At 42.3% G+C, this 23,032-nt stretch overlaps 1 protein-coding gene across 4 annotated transcripts; it reads left to right on the top strand.

Annotated features, from left to right (window-relative positions):
• Positions 1 to 1,593: 1,593 nt before the first annotated feature.
• Positions 1,594 to 23,011, top strand: LOC111849024 (uncharacterized). 4 transcript variants are annotated; one of them, XM_023821516.2, is made up of 19 exons: positions 1,617 to 2,189; positions 2,538 to 2,654; positions 3,375 to 3,475; positions 4,112 to 4,154; positions 4,296 to 4,421; positions 4,990 to 5,094; positions 6,014 to 6,238; positions 6,461 to 6,598; positions 9,624 to 9,731; positions 10,978 to 11,097; positions 11,431 to 11,664; positions 13,633 to 13,770; positions 13,907 to 14,008; positions 14,144 to 14,244; positions 14,351 to 14,379; positions 14,513 to 15,339; positions 15,586 to 17,286; positions 17,854 to 17,944; positions 22,734 to 23,011. In XM_023821516.2, the coding sequence occupies exons 1-19, from the start codon at positions 1,842 to 1,844 to the stop codon at positions 22,775 to 22,777; spliced, it is 4,698 nt and encodes a 1,565-aa protein (XP_023677284.1). In that variant the 5' UTR covers positions 1,617 to 1,841; the 3' UTR covers positions 22,778 to 23,011. The 4 variants fall into 4 exon arrangements, with proteins under 4 accessions (XP_023677286.1, XP_023677284.1, XP_023677285.1 ...); XM_023821515.2 differs by lacking the exon at positions 22,734 to 23,011 and adding an exon at positions 19,704 to 21,918 and having other exon boundaries at positions 1,628 to 2,189; XM_023821518.2 differs by lacking the exon at positions 15,586 to 17,286 and having other exon boundaries at positions 1,594 to 2,189.
• The last annotated feature ends 21 nt before the right edge of the window (positions 23,012 to 23,032 follow it).

Here is a 23,032-nt window from a genome sequence, read left to right as displayed (position 1 = left end):
GGTAGGTTATCATCGTCAGAGGGTTTATGGCCCTTCAGAGGGTCTGTCATCCTGCAGTTTTATGGTGGGATGGTATGCAAGGCTCTCTGATTAGGTTCCCCTTATGTGAACAAGCCCCACGATGTAAGAACACAGGGAGAAATGATCTGAAGGCATGAAGGCAGTATTAGTTGTCTTTATTAAATTTCCTTTGTTGTGGGCCAGGCTTACTTCCGTGTCCCCATATTGGCTACATGTCTAGTGGAGAAAATGTGATGCAGTGCACTATGAGGTGTCCTTACAATAGTCTAAACAGTCCCAATGGGTACCCTTCCAAAAAATAGAATGCAATGCTGTAAAAGGTGATGTGATTAAAATGTGATGCAAGGCTGCAAGATATGGTGTCTATTCATGTGCGTGAATGTGGGGAATTCTCCTAATTGTGAAGAAAATGTGATGTAGTGCCATTTAAGGAGCCCTTACAATTTTGTAACTTCTGGGTGTCTTTCTGGTGGAAAAGCCCAATAGAAATACCCTCTAAGATGCCCTTCCAAGTGAGCAAACATGATGAAGTGAACTTGGGATGGAGGGGAAAAACTTCTCTGATGGGTGGGGGTTGCATGTCATGCAATAGGTGTCTTTTCTATTCTTTTGTCCCTACCCTTCAAACAGCCTGGCCTGCTGCGGCCTGAGATGTAACTGATGACTTGTCAGTTTATACAGCACTTGGAACAAAAGAGTAAGACTTTTTTTCCATTAATACCTATGTACGCATTTACAGATTTGTCCACACGTACAAATCTCAGTACACTTGCAAATCTCAATACGAATACAAATCTCAATACGCACACGGATTCTGAATACACATTTACAGATTCCTGTACACATTTGTAAATCTCAGTATGCATTTACAATTTTTTTTACACATTTACAAATGTGTAAAAAGTCACAGTCACAGAATTCTCCATACAGACTTGCAAATAATTTTGCTACAATATAATTCACATCCTGGACGAGCCCATATGCAATGCAGTTAACAAATGGAGATCCTTAGTTTGTGTGATAGACTTTCTGAACCAATCTGCTTGTGCACAGTACCATTTACCACAATATAATTCACACACACACACATGCACACACACACAAATTTGTATGTAATTATATATTTGTGGGGACTCTTCATTCATTTTTATGGGTAAAAACTCTAATAATAACATGACAACTTTAACCCCTAACCAACCCTAACTTTAACTATAAATAACCAAACAAAATACCAGACTTTTGTCATTTTTAGTTCTTTGATTCTTTGCGGGGACGTTAAAAATTGGTCCCCACAATGACAAAATAACGACATTTGATATACACACACACACACACACACACACACACACACACACACTCCTCACCGATCTTAATTAAAGTGTTATTTTATTTCAACCGACCAGTTGAGTACTCCGTGATTCTTTATACGCAGCTGGTTGGTTGAAACAAAATCTTGGTCTGGATTTTAAATTTCTGGACATCCACCTCTGTTACGGGGAAGCATACATTTCAGAGCACCCTTGCTGAAAAGTAAACCCACAGCACCAACAAAAGAAAATCTCTGACGCCGCCTTACGGAGAGGCTTGTTCTTAGATAATCGAGCACGGAGAAAGGGGGTAAGTCAAGCATCTCGATTCCGGTCGGAGGATCAATGTGAAGGCGGGAGACTCTGAGCTGAAACGGGTTCCGCCTCCGCCTAAGCTCACGTGGTTGGGCGACGTGAGGGAAACAGAGGTCTGAAAACGGGAAGTGTGTATCCTGTTGGTTATACACCACTGTTTTGGCAGATTATTATTAACATTATTGTTGGCAACGGTGGATGTTAAAAATGATCAGTGGTGGTCATCGGAAAAGGGGGAAATTTCCGCCCGGTCCGCGACAACATGCCCCGAGTTTGCTTCCTGAGCACGGAGGACCGAGTGGGCCTCCCGATCCGGGAGGATTTTCAGCTGGGCACCTGACGGACTTGAACTACGAGCCGCTGCCCGGGGCACGATATGGACAGATGCGTCCGAGCTCGGAGCCTAGCGAGTGGGGACCCGATTCGGTGTGCCGTGGTTTCCGGCACGTGATGGGAAGCAGCTTTGGGTCCCCGGCGGCCCTGGAGAAAGGATTCGGAACGGTGAATCACCGAGACACGCTCCTTTCTTCGTTTCGACTAGGCGAGGTAACCCACTATTTAGTTTAGCTCATCGTTACCTAGATGGTACAATTTAATAGTATCTTATCCGTCCAGCTGCGTTATCGCTGACTGCGAATCGCCCAAAACGAAACGAGAGACCGACCTATTGATCCCAGTCACTTAGTGTTTGGTCATGTTGATTTTGCACTGTTTAATGTCTATTTCATGTCAGAGTCGAGTATGAAAGGTTACGAAACTTGAACAGGAAGTGTGCAAGTCAATCAAATCAAAGTGGTGTAATCTACAGCTACTTTTATAGCCGTGACCTGTGTACGTTTAACTTGTCATTATATGGTTATGTCGTTCTATACGTTCCTGCATGTTTCCATTCAGGGCGAAATGTTTAGCGATAGACGAGAGGACGCCCAGTGGTGGCCAAACGAAGACCCACGCTTCGGACAAGGCACGGAGTCACCGCGGACACAGCTGTCGGCATGGAAACGTGCTGCGGTGCGTTGTGTTTGTGAACTCTGGGGCATGGGGTGGCTCCTCATCCCTAATGTGTTATTTGTCAATGGTCGTCTGAGCTGTTTTATTGCATGTAAGTACAGGATAAACTGTATTATGTACCAGCGACTGCTTAGCGAGGGGTCATGTGAGCCGGGGGATGGGTGGACCGGCAGGCTAAGATAACAGCAGAGTAACAAGGTGTAACTCTTGGTCAGTGTGGTTAACGGTCGTCATATTCTCGACACTTCATGCCCTGATAAGAAACAAAAGGTCGGCCCAAAGGCAGAATTTGTAACTTATTCGAAAACTTGTAGGATTGGACCCTTGGGAGGGTTAACCTCGGAGAGGGCTGGCACATTAGCAGTATTGGAGGCCACCCCTGATTTAATTTGCTGGGGGGATGCTAAATGTGTTTGAAAAACACAGGACAAATTGATAAATGGATTTAGAATAATAATTTACCAGGGGGCTGAGACAAAAAAAGGGTTGCTGAAGCCCACCCCCCCCCCCCCCCCCCCAAATACAGTCTAGAATTACCTATGACTACAAGTGTAATATCAATAGTCAAGATATTGACATGTAATAAATGTCCCAGAGATGTCCGTGTTCTCTTCCAGTAAATCACCATGCATGTGTAAGAACTTTGGAAGCAGTTTGGTTGGGTTCTCTGGTCTTTGAGAAATATTTATATGTCAATGGAAGGGAATTTTCTTTCTGTAGGGACCCAACCACTGCAGCCAAACTGAAGGAAAGATTCCAGAGCTGCCCCAGGTCAAGCCGTCAGAGCCTCCTAATCCAGTGCAGTCAGGCAGCGCTAGGAAGTAAGGCTAATCTTACCTGACCCTCTGCTGTCAAGCTATTGCATGTTAGGGGGTGTGTGTAGCTGCAGGTTTGTGGGGTCCTTTGCCCAGTTTTATTAGAATATTAGGACACTCTAAATGTCTAAATGTTTCTTGGGGATCTTTGTTTTTGTAGGTGTCGGTTAAATGTAAGCTAATGTTATGTGAGTTTGATTTCATATTCCAGTTTACTCTGAATAGCAGAGTAACAGGATTGGTCTGTCAGTCTGATTGTTAGTGTGACATTACATGACATTAAAAAGATCACTAGTGTTAATGTGGATATGTAAAATATTCTTCAGTTTCTATGGCTTATTTTGAATTTGAAGAGTTATCACTCCTTGCAAATTTATGTAACAACCTTCAAAAAAGAGAAAAATAACCTTCAAAAGAATTTCCCGGAGTGTAACAATCTAGTCGTGATGGGTTTCTTAATGTATGTCGCTGAAGCATTTTTGTATCTTCACCCACTTGGCTGGCTGAATGAGTTTTTCAGCCTTGGTTGTAACAAAAATCCTTGAATGTGGTTTCGCAGCTCTCCCGTTATCGCTCTTAGCCTGACAGCTTATTGCATCATATGTGCTAGTTCTCTCCTTCACCCTGGTTTCTTTTTTCAAGGCCACCACCTGGACGATATGAGGGAATTATCTCCTTTGTTGATGTGAGTAGCCACAACTTTAGCTGCATTTCATCAAGAGCGGTGCTATTCTGAGATTTTAGGCTGTTACGCCAAGGCCTTTGAGTTTCAGCTTATTTTTGAGCATTCTGTGAGTCTCTAAAGAATGACCTTCCTTTTCTCTAGAATAATTATGGCTTCATCGAAAGAGGTGACCTGAAGCACATCCCCTTCAGTTTTCCAGCCTTCTGGGGAGATCCTTCACATATGATACCTGGAGTGAAGGTTCAGTTCACCCTGTGCAAGGAGAAGGTGAGCCTGTAACGGCACAGCTGGAGAGCGGCTGACATCTCTGGTAGAAAATTAAAGAAGAGGGAAGGAGGGCTGGACAGGAAGTGAATGATGGGACCATGGTCAAGCCTTGACTTGTTTGTCTGTATTTGTATTTCTGAATGTCCTTGCCCAGGCAAGAAACTGGGGAAAGCTGAGACAGCAGTATGCTAGGGGAAAGAGCATTGTGGATGTTCCAAGATATGGGGAAAACAGGCAACTGCCCATCAGCGTCAGAACATATTAAACGGTTACCAGTAAAAAGCATGTGTTTCAGGTCCTGCATGGGTGGAGAGTAATATTCATTCTAATATTCAGTTGCGCATTTATTAAGGAAATGTATAATTTTTATACCATTTTATTCAGTAATCACTCTCTACTTTTTATGAAATCAGTGTTTGTGTTGGTTTCCTTCGTAATGATGGATCGATGAATAGTGTGTCACACACATGACTGAGCCAATTTGACGTATTGCATGACTCATTTATGACCCTTCGGCATAACATTGGCAGCCCTCTTTGTTTTTCCATCTGTATGTTGGCGCGCTCAGGGAAAGGAGTGTGCCACGGATGTAATGGTGGTGCCAGGCGGCACAGAGGAAGTGCATGATGAGGTCTTTGACGGAGTCGTCACTAGAGCTCCGTGGGAGTGCAAGGTAAGAGGAATGAGGTTCTGCTGTGTTTCGGGACTATAAAGACATCTGTTTTTTTGGAATCATTACCATAAGTGAATGTGTAGATTTTGCTGGAGATAACCTTCACTTTGGGTGCTTTTCCACTGTTTCCACTTACGTTTGCTGTTGGTATTAATATAGTACTCTTATATACTATAGCCATTGCAAAATGCCCTGCCTTGCATTATTATAGCATTCAGCAATGATACCAGTTTTTATGCTAGTGGAAACCCAACACAAGAAGTAACATACTTTTGGTCCTTTTAATTATAATGTGCATGTTACGCAGCATACCCTAAGCAAAGAGGATCTTGTATATGTCTGGCCATGTAAGGAAGGAGTTTGGTAACTGGTATCATTTGGGGCTTTTTCTTACAACCTTACTGTTGGACTGCACATCAATCTTCTGGTCACATGCAGAGTTAATCAAAAATTCAGTTTATCAAACAAACCAAATGTGTTCAGTTAGTTTGTAAGCTTTGTAAAGAAGGACTACTAGGCAGATGCTTCTTCCAGTCAGTATTTATCTATCTATTTATTTATTTATTGCAAAGGATGTCCATTGGCAGTTCTATATCGTTTAACAAAAGTCAGTGTAAAGCACCTTAAGTTAGAACTTTTTAGGTAATCTTTATTGCCATCTGTGTTTTTTAAATTTTTACCTGCTCAAGTTATTATATATTTTTGATAATTACAAACTTGTATATATGACGCAGCTTTCACCTTTAATATAGCCTTAGCTGCTTGCATAGCATGAAAACTCAATTACCTTTACTTCCCTCCTCCGGCAAGCATAGCAGAGTTGTGCTTCTGCATCAGGAGTCAGCCTTGGAGTGCTGGAAGACGAGAGAGGTTTTTGAGAACATACTTTGTGTCCGCTTATCCTGCCCCTCCCCCACAGGCATATGAGAAGAGGACCAAGGGGACCCTGGGCTGCCTACAAGCCTGGCTTTTTGGAAGCAAGATGGATTTACTGTTTGGTGAAGGGGACAGCAGGGTTACCCTGTTGCCGGGGGACCACGTGCGCTTCCGCCTCTTCACTGATCTGGTTACCAAATGCAAGAGGGCGGGCCACATTGAGCCAAGGCTGGAGACCTTCCAGTTCACCACGGAGACACGGGAGATGGTGAGAAACAGGAGTCTGACTGTTTACAGAGAAAACAGATGGGAAGATTAAGGTGGGCAAAATGTGTCCAAGAATAAAGTATGCTGGAAAGGTTTTGTTAACTAGGGGGGTTAACGGTGTTAGGATTTTTCATATTTTTCCCAATATATGGCATTTTTGGTCTGTAGAACTGTTTGGAACTCCTATGTAGTTTGTCCCCCATCTTGTTTTCTCACCCCCCAGGGCATTATAATGAGCATTACTGCTAGTGCTGGTTCAATTATGTCTGAGCACCTGGGCAACATTATCTTCAATACCAAAGAGAACCTGAATGAGGACGAGCTTAAGGCCGGGGATGAAGTGGAGTTCACGGTCATTCCTGTGAGGACATCTCTCTCTCCTCTGAAATCCTAGTTAGAGGTTGTGTGTGAGTGTGCATGTGTTTGGGCCAGGGTTGTTGTACTCGGACAATATTTGCACTTGAGTCGCATTCTTGTGATTCGGACATGAACTAGTGACATATGTGACTTGGACTTGCACTTGGACTCCATGATTTCATGGCATGCCTCATTCCTTGGTAGAGGTGCACCGATCCGATATTTAGGATTGGTATCGACACCGATCCGTACTTATGAAATGGATTGGGTATCGGCCATATGTGACCTATCCACGTCCAATGCTTACTTATTCAGTTCTTGGAAGTCAGTAAAAAGATTCTATTTCTTTTTAGATTGGTTTGTACAATCAATTGCACGACGGCTCTTGCTCATTTTATTTGTGTGTTTTGCGACATTCAACCTGAAAGCTAATGCTGCCACTCAGTTTTTTTTGCCTCTCAGTGGGTGTGAGCTTAGTGATATCTGCCTGCTGTGAAGTCCATATGGATACCCTTTGCAGTAGGAGCAGCATAAGAATTTCAGATAAGAGGGTGACGATCTGGAAGTATTTTAAACAAAGTTGAGGTGGAGAGCTGGAAGTAGTGTTTAGTGGAAAATCCCACTAAACAAAGCACATGCAGTTGTGCAAGACAACGCAAGTAATATGAAAAATGCAATGGATGATATGGGAGTCGCTAGCTTGGGCTGATTTGCACACTCGCTACAGCATGTGATACAGGGGTGGCTGCTGTTGCAATGAAGTGTAAGTTACGCTGTTGCCAGTGGGAGAAAAATTGTGGGGCATTTTAAGCATTCGCCACATACTCTCTTGGAAGATATTCAGATTGAACTGCAAATGGCTCTAATACGTAAAACAAGATGTACAAACAAGGTGGAACAGTATGTTATGTATGTTTCTAGTTGCCTAATTCAAGATTTTTTTGGCATACAATCACATGCACATTATTCAGTTGTATTTACTAGTTTAAAATATATTAATATATAAAGTATGAATGTTTATATATTATCCATTATATTAAAATATGAAAGTAAAAAGAGCTCTTTTATCGGAATCTGTATCAGTATCAGCAGTTATGATCGGAATCGGATCGGAACTAAAAAAAAAAGTATATTGGCCCATCCTTAGTCCTTAGACTTGATCACAAAAAGGCATATAAAGTCTGCATTACGCACAAACACATTACAAGCTAATTAACATAACTATACAGTGGTACCTCAGAACTCGAATTTAATCCTTTCAGAACTCCGGATCGAATCCTAAAAAGTTCGAGTTGTGATCGAATTTTCCCCATAAGAAATAATGGAAAACCAATTAATTGGTTCCCGGCCCCAAAAAATTACACCGAAATATGTTTTTTAAGCATTTAAACACAAAATGTACCAGATAAAACAAGAAGAGCATATACTGTACTAAACACATCTAAGCACATTTACCAAACCAGTAATTTGTAAAGTAAGAAAATAAATGTATCCAAACAATGTGTCCTGCCCCGATCGTCCGCTCCTTCCGTGTGCCACACCCCCTCGTTAACCCCATGTGATCAGCTGTTTCTGGTTGTTGTCATTAGTCCTCTGTATTTCGTCCGTGTTTCATTTTGTTTCCCCAGTCCACTGCACTGCCTTGATACTTGCACACTGTGCAAAGTTAATATCAACATGGCATTTCATACATATGCAATCGTCACATCCCAAGGATCACAATAGTCTGCTGCCTTCAACCCATCAATAAGTTACACTAAAACATTTTTATTTGATCATAGGAAACCAAACTTGGCAAGCTTTTCAATTTTAATGATGGTCCCTTTTCAACATTATCTAGGCTATCTGTTTTTTTTTTTTTTTTAATCTAAAGTTTCCTGCAGCTGCTTTAACATCTGCTGTCCGAGACGATCACAATCATTAACGTTCTTGCTGCTGGACTCACACACAGATCTTGTGGCACGTTTGTGTGAAATTAAATTAAAATAAGTGAAGCTAGGAAAAGTGAACTGGTCACGAAAAGACATTCATCTTGAGTTGTATGGAAATATTTTGTAATCTATGGACATGTGATATGAGCAGAATCAAGTCAGTTTTCAGTTCTGCATTGTGTCTGCTGGCACAATGCAAGGCACCACTAACTTATCTGCCAGACGCTGTTGATAGTTTTTGCCAAATAGAGCTTTTCCAGTATCATTCAGCTGTAACACACAATACTTTCACAAGAAATAACTAATTCTAATTTGTTATATGTGCTGTATTACGTAAAATTATGTGGCAAATAGACAGAGCTAACCTTTGTTGTAGAAGTGATTATTCACTTTCATTCACTTTTAATGTGAAAAGCATCCACACAAATGATGCTTTTGCTCTTTATTTGGATCCTCATCCACTATGTGCCATCTTCCTGCCACCATATCGCCGGATAATTGATTGGGGAAAATTTTAATCGATGCCTTTTCATAATCAAGTAATCAAGTTTAATCGAGTAATCGTGACAGCTCTGATTTTGTACATTAGATTTGCCTTTGTTTTTGTACATTTAATTTTGTAATGTATGTAATGACTTGGACTCTTGGACTTGTGACTTGGGATTGAGAGACCCTGGTGTGTGCGTGCCTTCTGGCTGATGTGTTAGGTGTTTTTACAGTAAAACTGTTTGTGCCAGATATTTGCCATTTGTGTCTTGTCAGCTGGTTCCTATCCAGCTGGTTTGTATCAAAATGATATTGAGCTGAAAAAATCATAATACTAAACCGTATCGATCTTTTCTCCCACCTCTACAAAATGACGTAGCTGTGTCGTGTAAAATTAATTTTTATGACAGTGCTATTTATATTAGTTTTTTTCTCAAATGAAGGCCGGTGTGCTATCTTTTTTTATGAGGGAGAAACATTAAGTCAGAAACCAAAATTAAAGTCAAATTTATATTTTGACTTCTGTTACAATTGTTTTTACGACCATTTTGCATTCAGTTGACTCAAGTCTGCTATCGGGGCCATCTTTAACAAACTGTGCCGTTTCTATAGGCAAGGTCCTCGGAGAAACAGAAGGCCATTCGTCTGAAGAAGTTGTCTTCTGACAACCCTGCGATGGTGACCAAGGCCAAAGAGAACACTGCAGAGGCCAAGGACAAGGTATGTTTATGCATGGCCAGTGTTAAGTTGGTACTTGTATCCTTTGTTTTTGAAAGTGCCTGAGAGCATCCTTGGTGTGAACCCAAGGAAGGCTACCAACTGAAGATCTCAAATACAACTTGCATGAAAGATGAGTCTAAGACAAGGATCAGTGAATAGATACCCAACCACTGTCAGAGGCCAGGGTATAGGAGATGGAACTGTTTCACCATTTAGACCCTATAGGGTTCATAATGGAGGCTGAGACTAGGTGGGTCATCTACATACCATAGATCAGGACCAATAGAATGGGAAGTAATAATGGGCAATTCAGTCTTACTGGAACCTAAGGGTGTACTTAGACTAGGCCATCCATAACATGCAGAAACACATTTGACCCCTAACATTTGACTAGTGTGATCGAAGACATGGGCCTGTGCACTGTTCAGTTGGACTGATGCACTACACATGAACCAGACCCAGAATAAATGGAATGGCTAGGATACACAGATTGTCTTTTTTGCACAAATGCGTTGCAAAAAATTTACTCAGATTGGGTAACGACAGACATGGTGGCAATGAATCACTTTGGTCTATGGCAGAGGTGTGCGGTGTTTGCTATAAATCTGGGCTGACGAGAGTATGCAGGAACAACTGGATGCAATACACAAAAGTAATTCTTATTCGTGCAGCACAATTAAATGAGAATTACAACGTTGCATACTCTAAATATTTGAGGGCTGTGTGTCATCTCGTCCAAAAAGGCTCCAAATAAGCCACAAAACAAGGACATTAATCATGAGCTCCATTATGCTGTGCAATAGCACATTTCTTCCTATTTTTTTTTTCTCTTCTCAACACAAAAAGTCGCAGTGATGAAAGTGTGCTCGAGCCCGGAGCGTTAAGTGCAACGTGAGTGTAGACCAGCGGGGGAGTTGGGAAGGGGACTATTGTGCTCAAGCATGGTACGAGGCAACTGGACCAAGTGTGAGGCTGCCCTAAGAAACACTTATTTTATTTCACGTCCACTCTAGTGCTCATGTCATAATGAGACTGAAATCATATTTGCTTTTAATAGCAACAGTGACTGCTGCCTGTCATCCACGCTCCCCTGGTCACTGCAGAAGCTTTAGTGAATTGGCTGTACTTAGCTCGAAACCATCTTTGAGAATGCCAAGTCCTTTTGAATTGTTTGGTAATTTCAGTGTTGGCCAAGTTCTTGTTATGCCTCACTCACTTTAGGTCAACTGACATCTGTCTTTTGCAGTGGAAAACCATGGTGTCAGAGGTGCTGCCTCAGAGGACTGTCATCTTTGAAGATGTCAGCCCTGATCAGTACAAGGGCACCATCCTCATACCCATTTCAAAGGAGCCACCGACACAGCAGGTGCACTGAAAGTTTGCTGCTCAGGATGAAGACATACTCTGTTTAGTGCTATAGACAGTCTGTCTACCCAGCATCTACCTATACCCTGAACATTATGTGTCAGTAGCAACTATTCAATTATGTTAGCAAAACATGCTGCGCTTTTCTCTACCGTGTATGAATCAATGATTCCTGTTTTTCAAGGGACAGCTGTTCCAAAGTTGAATGGTTAAGTCACTCATATTTACATTTGGACAGGAGGTGTACAGAAGCTTTAGTGAAGCAGTGATAACACCAGTACTCTCTACAGTACAGTTCCTGAACATTTAAGTCTGCGTACTGTCTTCTCCAAAGGCTGACACCACGTCCAGCCACGGTTCCAGCAAAGGCCTCTTGGTGGCTGGACTGGCAGGCAAGGAAAAGAAATTGCCATTTGGCCCCGGTGACGTGCTTTCGGAGACCACCATGCTGGAGGGGGACATAGTACAGTTCAACATCTGTATCAACCGTGGAACCAAGGCTGAGCGGGCCGTCAATGTGGAGATCCAGCCAGACACCTTTCATCAGTCTAACGAGCTGCGGGAGATGGTAAATGAGGGAATGGGATGGTTCTCATGGTGTCTTGTCGTGGAAAGAGCGGGTGATGTGGGTGTCAGAGGTGGGATACCTGGCAGACAGTGATAGATGGATATATATACACACATACATACACACACACACACACACAAGTTTTTATTAATATATCGTTCTCAAGACCATCCATCCATTAATTCATTTTGGGATTAGGGAAAAACCCTAATCCCAACAATGACAAGCTTAACCACCCTGCCCTGCCCTATCCATAAGTAACCAAGCAAAATGCAACACTTTTGACATTTTTAATTTTTTGAACTAAAAAGTTCGAGTTCTGATCGTATTTTTCCCATAAGAAATAATGGAAAACCAATTAATTGGTTCCCGGCCCCCCAAAATTACACCTAAATGTTTTTTTGTTTTTTTTTAAGCATTTAAACACAAAATGAACAGGTTAAAACAAGAAGAGCATTTTTTTCTTAATGGCTTCCAAAACGATAAAGATCTTATCCCAACATTACCCCTGTCCTGCCCCGATCGGAAGGAGTGTTGAACTTCAGAAACAGCTGTTTCTGGTGGTTGTCATTAGTCCTCTGTATTAAGTCCGCGTTTCAGTTTGTTTCCCCAGTCAGGTCATTGGGTGCGTTCGACTTGCTTACAGCGCTGGCTTAAAGCAATGCATTCTGATCCTGACGCAATGCATTATGGTTAGATGCATTGCGACCTCTCACCCGACTGCACAAACTGGAACCGCCTCCGTGACGACACACCTTTGCCCTTATTGGCTGAAGAGTTTAGTTACACGCATGATGTTTGTATCCCAAGCAGTTCCGATGCGTAATCTGCTATTTCTCCCGAATATCACGTAAAGCAGTGAGAACTGGTTTTCAGTTAATTTACCTGGTAAAATAAAGTTTAAATAAATGACATAAATGCTCTAATAGCACACGTAAGTTAGTGGTTTATTTATTGTTAGTTACTGTAATGTTTATTTGGTTAATCATCCAGTCTGTGAAGAAGGCATTCAAGTAAGAATTGCATTGTAGTATGACTCATTTCCTGGTGCGTACAATTTATATTGGGTCAGCGTTCACTGCTCGACTTCTGATATTCAGATCGAGTTCCTGCTCAAACTGGTTTGTTCGACTTTCAAGAAATTTGAGTTCTAGTGAGTTTGAGAACCGAGGTACCACTGTATTGCAAAATAAATTCAACTTCCAAAACTATTTTTCACCTACAATTTTAGCGGTGTAATTGCAGAGCGAGACAAACACTCTGATGCAAACGTATAAAAGCTGGCGACAGTGTAAGCAACTTGCGTAGGTCATGGCAAAGGCTCAATGCAGAAGTGTAATTCCGGCTTTACAGTGTGGAGAAGCCTCAGATAGGCTTACCACAGGACTGTTGCATACCCAGAGTGCAGCACAGGGGTGGATTGGTGATGGTTTGGGCTGCAATATCATCTCAATCATGTCACTGCCAAGAACTGTTGGACCATGTACACCCCGTGGTTCAAATATTGTACTCTGAAGGTGGTGCTATGTATGAGGATGATAATCCACATAGTGGTTTGATGAACATGAAAGTGAACTTGAACACCTCCCATGGCCTGCACAGTTCTGAATATTTATTGAGGCTCTTTGGGGTTTTTTGGAGGAGTGAGTTTAGAAGCATACTGATAAATTATTGTGGTCTAAAACCAGATGTTTCAGTTCCATTGCCCAACCCCTGTATGTAGAAATTCCATTAAAGATCAGCCATTTCCAGATATAACTGTCATTTACAACAATAACAATGTCTAAACATTATTTCTGATTAATTGAATGTTATTTTAATTAAAAAAAAAAGGTTTTTTTTTGTTGAGAAACAAGGAAAATTCTTGGTGATTCCAAACATTTGAGCATTAGTGGGTCTACCAAAGCACATGTCAGAATGAGTAACAAACAAGTAAAGAATACCTTTGTGTTCCTCTTCTTTCTCCAGGGTGTTGTGGTGGCCCTGAGGGAGTCATCTGGGTTAATCCAGTGTGACAGAGACCCCTTAATGTTCTTCCACCTGAGTGAAGTCATGGAGGAGAGCAAGCTGAATGTGTCGGACAACGTGGAGTTCACCATATTCCCAGTAGGTTATGCCCCTCCCTCCACAAAACAGGGCAATTAAGGTGTATCCATAACCAACCTATGGTGTATTTTCACCATCTGCACTAAGCAGTTCAAGTATTGTTTGTAGTCTAGGATGCAAGTTTTTGAATCAACAGTTTCAGAAGGGGCACCAAGCAGTGCGGATTAAGAAGCTGCATGACAGAGTCTCCACTACCACACCCAAGATGGAGGGTCACTCCACGGCACCCAGAGACAAGGTTTATTTCTATCTAACATTGGATATTTTGAGACGGTAGATGTAATGTTCAAAACAGACCCAGGAGTGTCAAGGAAGTGCCATGCACAAGCTTATTTGAGCCTTGCTAATTCCTTCCTGGTATGTTTATTTACAGAATAAAATCACAGTCAAAGTCCTCAGGGACTCCGTGAATGATGAGATGGAAAACTTGAAGGTCAAAATTGAGTCATTCAATGCTGATGTTTCTGAAAATGAGTGAGTTTTTTGGGTTTTTTCCCACATAAATCCTCATGTAATATCACCATGTGATGTGGCTCTACTCTGTAAAGAAAGCTAATACCGTTATGTCTCTTTGTTGTAGCAAATCCCCCAAGGTAGATTACGGTGCAGGTAAGGCAGTCAGACTTGACTCAAAGTTGTGGAAACGTGAAGGTATTTGTCAGCTTGTGAACGCTGGAGTAGAAATTGCTGTAGCTTGTGCTAGAAGTGAGAACTGGGAACTCCATGACTGCTTCTTACACAGGTACAGAAAGAAGCATGGAGTCTGAGAGGCATGGCAACAGCAATTGCAGCAATGACCAAAGAGAATGTACTGAAAAGTCCTGGAGCCCAGCCAGAGAACAAGACTGGAGATGCAGCCCCAGGCACAGTGACAGCAGGAGGCGAGTTAGCAAAAGCCAACATAGTCATAGCTATAACGGAATCATTGACAGCAGCAGGAGTTGGAATCGCAGCCACAGCAGGGAGAGGGTCATCCACATGAGCAAACAGTGGGATCGCAGTTATAGTCGTAGCCGCAGCCACAGCAGGGAGAGGGTCGTCGACCTTGATAAGAGACATCATTGCAGCCGCAGCCGCAGCAGAGAGAGGATCATCCATGTTAGTGAGAAGTGGGAATACAGTCGAAGTAGGGAAAGACACAGCGATCTTGGTAGGCAGTGGAGCCGGAGCCCAAAGAAAGAGAATAGAAGCCATAATTATGGCTCTGCTGACGACACAGATGGTCAGCTTTCTGCTGAGGGTCATGAATCAACTAGTGTATGCAATGAGCTAGATGAAGACCTGGCCAGGAAGCAGTGGCAGCAGGACTTGCTTGAAGAACAGATAGCTCGCAGGCGTGCCATCATGGCGATGGAGCTGAAGGGCCAGTCCAAGGCAACTCAGCACAAATCAGAGGAGGACCAGGAGTTCCTGATAGATGAGCTGCCCAACAATGAACATGTTAAATGCAAACTTTCCATGGAGCCAGAAACCAATGTGCATCTCAAGACCTGTTCAGTCCTCTTACCTGTGAAGTCTATTCTGAAGAAGCCTGCTGGGGGCTCTCTGAAGTCGGATGTCCAGCTAAAGGTCTGTTTTGGCTATTTATTCTAATTCATGTTTGTTTGCCATCTTCATCTAAAGGAATGAGTTTTAAGAAAAGAGAATTTAAGTTTAACTTTTATCATGTTATCTATTTATTATGCAATGTAGTATGTATACTACAAATTGCTTCTAATCTTTCTCATGATACTCAAATTTAGTTTAGATATGGATGTTCCATATGTCAATCCAGAAAATTAGTACCTGTAGTAACTAATGGTCTCCCCCCTACAGAATGATGCCGTCGCATCTGATTTCAGGTTGGGTTTTGACCAGTCTTGTGTCAATCAATCTGGTCATCTCCAATCCTCTTGCCAGTCCTTTTATGACAAGTACACATCCTCATCTGAACAAACTTTTGATCACCATCAACATGCACAGACTTTTCATCATTCATCCATGGAAAAGCTAACCTCCAATGAGGATCTTATATGCAACTCTCTTCCTGACCAGCAATCACAAGTTGCCACAAAGAACAAGAGCAACTTGTCAGTCCAGATTGAACGATTTCTCAACACCTTGAACAAAGGGGTTGACGCCAATCTCCTCTCTGCTGTTGTCCGTGAAGCAAAAGTAGCAATGGCAGAATATGAGCACCAGTCACCTCGTCAGGTCTCTCAGCAAGAACTTCTCAATGAAGATCAACACCAGTTTCAGTACAAGAGGAAGCCAGAGATTCCAGCAAACGAGCACAAAGACTTCCTGTTGCCCCACGACAGCAGCATTTCCTGTGGCAAGGGGTTGACACATGAAACTTGGAGGCAGGAAGACTGTCCTGGGACTAGAGTTATGGAGGGGGAAGAATCTCAGTCACTAGAAAACGAGTATCTATACAAAAACATTGTAGATGCTAATTCCTCACAGCCTGCGGGTGGGGAAGGGAACACAGAAGAGGGGACACAGCAGTTTGACAAAATCCAGAATCTACTTCAGACCATTGGTTTGGACTTGGACACAGCAGAAGTCAGCAAATTAGCAGACAGGACACGGGAGCGTCTCTATGGCAAGAAGCAAAAACTGAGATCGTCAGGATCTACGGACACAAAACCTGAATGTACCCTGGGCCTCATGAAGCAGCAGTACAGTGAGCAAGACACCAACTCTACTGTGGAATCCTCTGACTGGGGAGCCTGCGGGACTCATCCAGACAACTTAGAGTGCAGTGGTACCCAAAGTGACATCCCTTCGACTATTCCAGCAAGCCAAGCCTCGGGAACCCTTTCTGCAACATCTTCCTCCCAGTACACCCAGGGGACATTCAAATCTGCTTATGTCACGCAACGTAATCTTGGGTACAGTCATCATGAAGCTGCCTCACGTTCAGTCTGGGACCTTGTACCTCCTCAAACTGAGGCAGATCCTCACCTAATGTACCCTCAACATCAGCATCCTGGCCATTTACCACCTTCTGTGACTCAAGCCCCGCTGCTTTTGGCGTTGTCAATGGGCAATATGCAATCCTTACCCACAACTCATATTCCTGCCATGGCTTCAGCTGCACTCTTGGGTCCCCACCCTAGGCTGCCATCAACTCTTTCTGGGCAACTTGCTGGTAGTTTGGCACCACTGAGTAACCCACTGCTTTCTTATTATGGTACTCATCCTTTCACAGGATTACCTTTGTATCCTTACCAGTCACCAGGGAACTCTGCTTTGGCCTCAATGCAGCATTTGCTGGGGGGCAAAGTGGGCCGTGAAAAGCGAGCCACGGGTTCCCGGGAGATGTTAAAGTCCCGTTGCCTCACTGTCATTAAAACGGTACAGGTGAATGAACCGACTCAGAATGAGAACTCCATAGCTCAGAAGGAAGAGACCGAGACCATGCAGGTGTCTGGTTACACATCGACTCCGTCTCCTGTCACTTCTGCATCAACAGAGAGAATTCAAGTTGCAAAAATATCAGAGGATGACATCAAGGCAAAACAGAAGAAGCGGGTATGAGTTTTGTTATGTTCAGATGGGTTTTGAGCCCAGGTATTAGTCCTTCTGAATCATACACCCATAATACTTGCTTTGCTTACAATCGCTTGCTTTGCTTACAACTGGTTGCTTTCTATTGTGAAAAACAATTGACTCCAAATAACACCTGTGTCATCCAACAGCTTGTGAATACTTAGTGAGCCACTAGTAGATACCGCTGCTGTAGCCAGCTGGTATAGGAAGAGTTTCTAAATTGCTCATAACTGAACCTGGTGCTATTTCATGCAGAACTGGGGACAGCTTAATTTAGTTGTAGCTTAATGTCTGTGAGAGTTTTATTAGTTGAAAAGACATACTATTAGTTATAAGAATTGAGATTTCAATTCAGATAGTTTAAAGTAGCTTGCTTGGTTTAAGATGGTGCCTCAGTTTCAGAGGTAAAATTAGCTTTGTGAAAAGGGGGCAAATCTCTCTGTCAGCATAGCTAGAGGGGATTCTGTTGTAAAACACCCTTGACTTTTGTCATGTTGGGACATCTCTCTAGGTGTGTTGACATAGAGCTCTTCCCTTTGCTGTACCCAGCTGGAGCAGTTTAAGGAGAGGATGAGGCTGAAGAAGGAGCAGCAGAGGGAGGCTCAGAGGACATGCGTGGAAAGCCAGAAGTCCCCAACAGGTACCCCCTTACCTTAGCCAGCACGGCCAGGTCATAAGCAAGATGAGCAGTCAGTCCTAGAAGGTACTAAAGGTTATTGTGCTATCTGACAATTTTTCAGAATGTTGTAAGTGGCTTTCTTCCAGGTGGAATACCTTTTTTAACATGTGTTTGGAAAGGAGGAAATTTTAGCCTGAAAATTAAGCAAAAGCCCCAGCCAAGGCCAGGTGCTGAATATGTAGAAAATTAACCACAGGTTTTTCACCTATGTGTGGGTTTGGTTTGTTGCACTGAGTTTTGCTACAGCATTTTTATCTATTTAATTTTTATCCACACTATTAGGACTCTTTCCCCAAAATGTTTGCCTGGAAACAGAGTCTTGAGGTGACACTTAACTTCCAGTTACCAGCTACATTATGAATTCAAATGAAAGTTTATATAATTTGTGTCAAAATTGTTTGGAATTTGTGTGATTCATTTTTTGAGGGGAAGGAACAAAAAGCACTGAAAATAGTTTTGGAGTTAAAAAATTGACTGTATATGATGTCCTCTGTATGTAAACACAATATGATACTAGTTCTAACTGACGCATGGTAGGAATCCCTGAGAGAAGATGACATCAGGAGCATGTTGATTCCTTTCAAATATGAGTGGAATGAGTATTGATGCTTCAAAACCCATGGTGGATGGGTTGATTATGTCTTCTCAGTCACTGACAGGTTACGCTGACCTCTGATGCGTTGCTTGATCCTATTGGGTTATACCAGGAAGTGACCTACTATGGGTCTGGACGTCTTGTTTCTGTAATCACTCACCCCAGTCCTGTTATTGCATGTGCATACAATCTCACGTAGAGCTATGGATAGTCTACTCAATATGCGCACAAAGCTCTGGTGAGATATTTCAAAGGAATTTCACCCAAAAGTCTGTTGTTCACTGTAAGGTGATATCATAGGTGTCCAAGATAAGATTGTATTATGTTTCAGAGCAGTAATTTTGCTTTCCAAAACATCAAGACCGTTTCCTTTGGCATTAGTTACTTGATGAACTTAAACAGCCTTTGTCACCAAAAATATAAATTGAGGAATACTGTTTGGTTTTCCACATCGTACCATGGAAATAGATGGTATAGGACGGAATTGGGCCTGCATTCCAGGGAGCAGTAGTCCAGTAGCTTTGATTTCTTTTCATGTTCTAAGATTAGGAGCTGAGGTGCAGGATTGATAACGAAGGAGATTTTGAAAACATAAAAAGCAAGGTGAAATAGTCTTTTCAGGCAGAGAGGGCAAGCATTATGGTTTACTGTTTATCATTAAGGGAGCCCATTTCTGAACAGGAAGCAACATACTTTATTGATATAGGATGTTGGTGAATTCAGATTGATTAAATGTTTAATATGCGGGACTTGATACCCACTGTGTAATAAAAATGAGTGCTGTGTAATGAAATGTATAGAGTATATTAAGCAGTTTGTAGTAAAGCAACACAAGCTTTCAAATGGGGAATGATTTCAGAAGTTAGGCAGGCCTCTACATTTGCAGGTTATGTGCATTGACAATACGGCAAGCTTTGGGTAATAGTCTGTCAGCCATTTTCCATAAGCAAAACAAAGTTCTGTCAAAGACTTGCACACCTTTGTTCCTGCTAAAAAGAAGGTTCCCAATGCCGTAAAGGATGTACAAGGTGATCCTGCAGCATCAGTGACCTGGGCAGGAAGGGCCCGAACAGCCCAACCGGGCAGCTTGAGAAACCATAACATCTCCTGTGTTGGCTTTTGCAGGTAGGACCTGCAAAGAGGTAAAGAATGTGTGGATTTGTGGCCACTCTCTGGTGTTTTGGGCAGAGAAGAGGGCTAAGTCTCCTGGCCATGGAGTGCAGCTGGGGATGGACTCAGGCAGGGTGCGTATGTGGTGGAAGGGAACACAGGGCATGAGATGGGAGCAGTTTCTGCCACTAATCCAGCAGCTCAAGGATACTTGGCCCAACCCTGACGTCATCATCATCCACTTGGGAGGCAATGACCTGGGCAATGGTGACACAGAGACACTCCTGACTGAAATAAGGAAGGACTTGGAGTACATGAAGAGCATCTTCCCACAGTGTCTGCTCGTGTGGTCCAGCATCCTGCCCCGCCTCTCCTGGAGGTCTTTGGAGGACACAGAGGCAGCTGAGAGGATGCGTGTCGCAGTCAATGAGAAGGTGCAGGAAGACATCCGCGCATTAGGTGGGACGGTAGTGGACCATGAACAAATCCGTCCTGGCTCAGACTCTGGCTTGTACCGACCAGATGGAGTTCACCTCTCAGGCAAGGGCATTGACCGGTTCAACATGGACATTCGGAACCTTTTGGAGAAGTGGCAGTGCGAGATGAGCCACGGCTCCAGTACGTCTTAAATGTGTTGTTTATTTTAGTGTTTTGTAAGGGCTAAATTCCGAGCGAACCCTGTGGGTTTTTTTAAGTGCTTCAGCAAGAAACTTTTGCAGAATGAAGACTGCAAAGAAAATAAGTACTGCATCAGCATTATGATGTATATTCTGTTTGGTATTCTGTTTGTGTTCTATACAGTTTTTTGTCAGGGAGAGAAGTATTTTGTATAGAAAATCCTGAAGTTTGGAACTAAAATAAAGATGGCATACTCTTGCATGAGTGGGTCATTGCATTTTGCATGACTTGTTTCCTCTTATGAAAGGCTAAGAAAGGAATTCAAGGGGTTGAGTTGCATATTGGACAAGAACTGAATGTGAACTACACCTTGTTCTGTTTGATCATTTTGTATTTAAGCCCCACCTCGTTTTCTGCTGTTTCTGAAGCTGGAACATGATTTCATTTTTTGTTCAGTTCTCCAGGTTACCCAAATCCACACAAACCTATGAGCAAGTGTAGTAGCATAGTGTGGGTACTGCAAAGCCAGTTGACTAGTTAAGAGTAGACCTGTAGTTTTGTTCAATATTGGACAATTTAATTTCCTGTGTTAATGTTCACTAATATTTGGGTGGCTTCTCTAAGGGTGTTTCTTCCTCCTATTTCTTCTCATTCAGTCACTCTTTTCCCTTGAATGGATTTTAGTTTGAATAGATTCAAGCACTGGCCAAGAGAGAGTGAAAGAACAACAGAAAAGATGGAGAAAGGTTTTGCTTGATACACTATGAAGATACAAGTGATCCCATATTACACTAAGGCATGCTGCCCTGGATGTCTCTTGGCAACCTTCAAATTGTACACGCCCACATAATGCACCCTCATTATCTGCAAGAAAATGTCTTCTGTCATTACCTGTGTGAAAGGGATAGATACAGCTCCACAACATTGCTCTGTTTTGTTCAGATTTCTGTCTTCAAGTCATCCATGTAATGATGTTTCTTGTTGTCATTTATTTGCTGTAGACAAGGAACATAAAAATTGTGCATATGTAATTTTTTAACATTGTATTTCAGTGGACTGTAAGATTTAATAGCAGGAATTAGCAGCCTGACGTTGGATTAGGAACCTGGATGTTATTTTGATGGTTTCATATGTCCATGTTCGTGACTGGGATAGAAATACTTGTGCACCAAAATGGTTAAAAAAAGGCACTGCATCAGTGGCTGCTGGGGTTCTTTCACTGGGCAGGATAGTCTTTGCAGGTCTTATTAGTACCCTCTACGGGCCTGTCATGTGCCTGCAGCATGTCAGCTTTCGAAAGTGGGAGGTCTGACATTCTTGCCAAGTCTTGTGAGGCCAGTTGTGTAAAGGCACAGATACACAATTAAGAAGGACAGCAATCAAGATAAAATGTTTCATCTGAAGAAGCAAGAATTTCACGTATTCTGCCAATGACTTGAATAAGGAGGAAGAAACATCTCACTGGATTTGTTAGTCCAAGTTTGTTTTGATTCACTGTGCATCCTGTTTTCTACTTTGTCCTCATCCACTGAAAACACATTGTATATGTATGTTTATAAATGTCAGAATTGTAGATAGTTTATGCAAAAATAAAGCCATTTTCACCCTTGCATCACTTCTGTTGTAATTTGGGCAATAACCTTTCTGAAGCCTTTCTGAAGTTTGGGTGGTAGACAAACAGAGTCTCTGAGTCCTGTTACATTCTGTAGCCTAGTGTGTTTCCTTTTTGTTAACCCCCCTCCCCCAAACTGGAATTCTTTACTTTGTGCCTAAAACATCCAATATTCAGCCACTGTGCCTTAAGCTGTAACTGTTAGCATAGGAAATCAAATAATGGAAGAGCAAATGAAGTGATTTTTATTACTTCCAGCTGCCCTTTTGGAGGCTTGGTGTTGCTGCTGTGTACAGGCCTACAGTGAGCTTGCTTGTTCAGTGTGAGGAGGTAGGAGGGTGACTTGGTATCCATACAAGTACAAAATCACTGAGGATCATTGAAAACAGGCCTAAAAGATGCATGTGGTGCAGGGCAGGGCCACACAATGGGTGACCTTGATTAATCAAGTGATGTGATTTCCAGATCCATGGTCAGTGGTCTATTTGTTTTTAATTTTCTCCACTGTAGATCTGAGGTTGGAGTACTAATGGGTGCATAAAGGAGAAAGTGAAGGACATACCTGACTGCAGCAACTCTGTTCCTTTTAAATATTTACTGCAGGGATCTGTTGTTCACTTACAATATTTAAAAGAGTTTATCACCATAATATATGCATCCATCTTCCAACTACTTATCTAGTATGAGGTTCATAATGATTGGTGGATAATATACAAATTACTTGCCACATTAAAAGTTTAAAGTTTGAGTGTGACATTGAAACACACAAGACTGTCTGACCTGGATGTTTTTCTCTGTTCCTTTCTCGGTACCAGCTTACATGCAGAACCCAACATCAAATTATCCACTTTTTCATTAATTGAGGTAAGTCTCCATCAGTGGGAGGGGGCCTGTAACTGTGTTTACAAGTGTTTTCTTGACCTTTAAATGTTGAAGATGCTCTAGACTCAAAATATGACAACATAATGCACAATTTCTCTTTTTTTTAATACTTTATTGTAGCTGTCCCAACTTAATGACAATTAAAATGTTGAATGCTATGACATGATGTTGCTTATTGAATTTGGATTACATTAAATGTTTCTGCACTGGATCTGCTTTGTTTGTTATTCTG

This window comes from Paramormyrops kingsleyae, chromosome 3, assembly GCF_048594095.1.
Source record: "Paramormyrops kingsleyae isolate MSU_618 chromosome 3, PKINGS_0.4, whole genome shotgun sequence".
In the NCBI taxonomy this organism is placed as follows: domain Eukaryota; kingdom Metazoa; phylum Chordata; class Actinopteri; order Osteoglossiformes; family Mormyridae; genus Paramormyrops; species Paramormyrops kingsleyae.
The sequence above is the reverse complement of the archived record's forward strand: the minus strand, read 5'-3'. Positions and strand labels throughout refer to the sequence as shown.

Coding starts and splice junctions, on each gene's coding strand:
- LOC111849024 (XM_023821515.2), top strand. CDS start 1,842: ATGTTAAAAATGATCAGTGGTGGTCATCGGAAAAGGGGGAAATTTCCG. Junction 3,476..4,111: donor CAGTCAGGCAGCGCTAGGAA/GTAAGGCTAATC, acceptor TCTTTTTTCAAG/GCCACCACCTGGACGATATG. Junction 14,009..14,143: donor CCACGGCACCCAGAGACAAG/GTTTATTTCTAT, acceptor GTTTATTTACAG/AATAAAATCACAGTCAAAGT.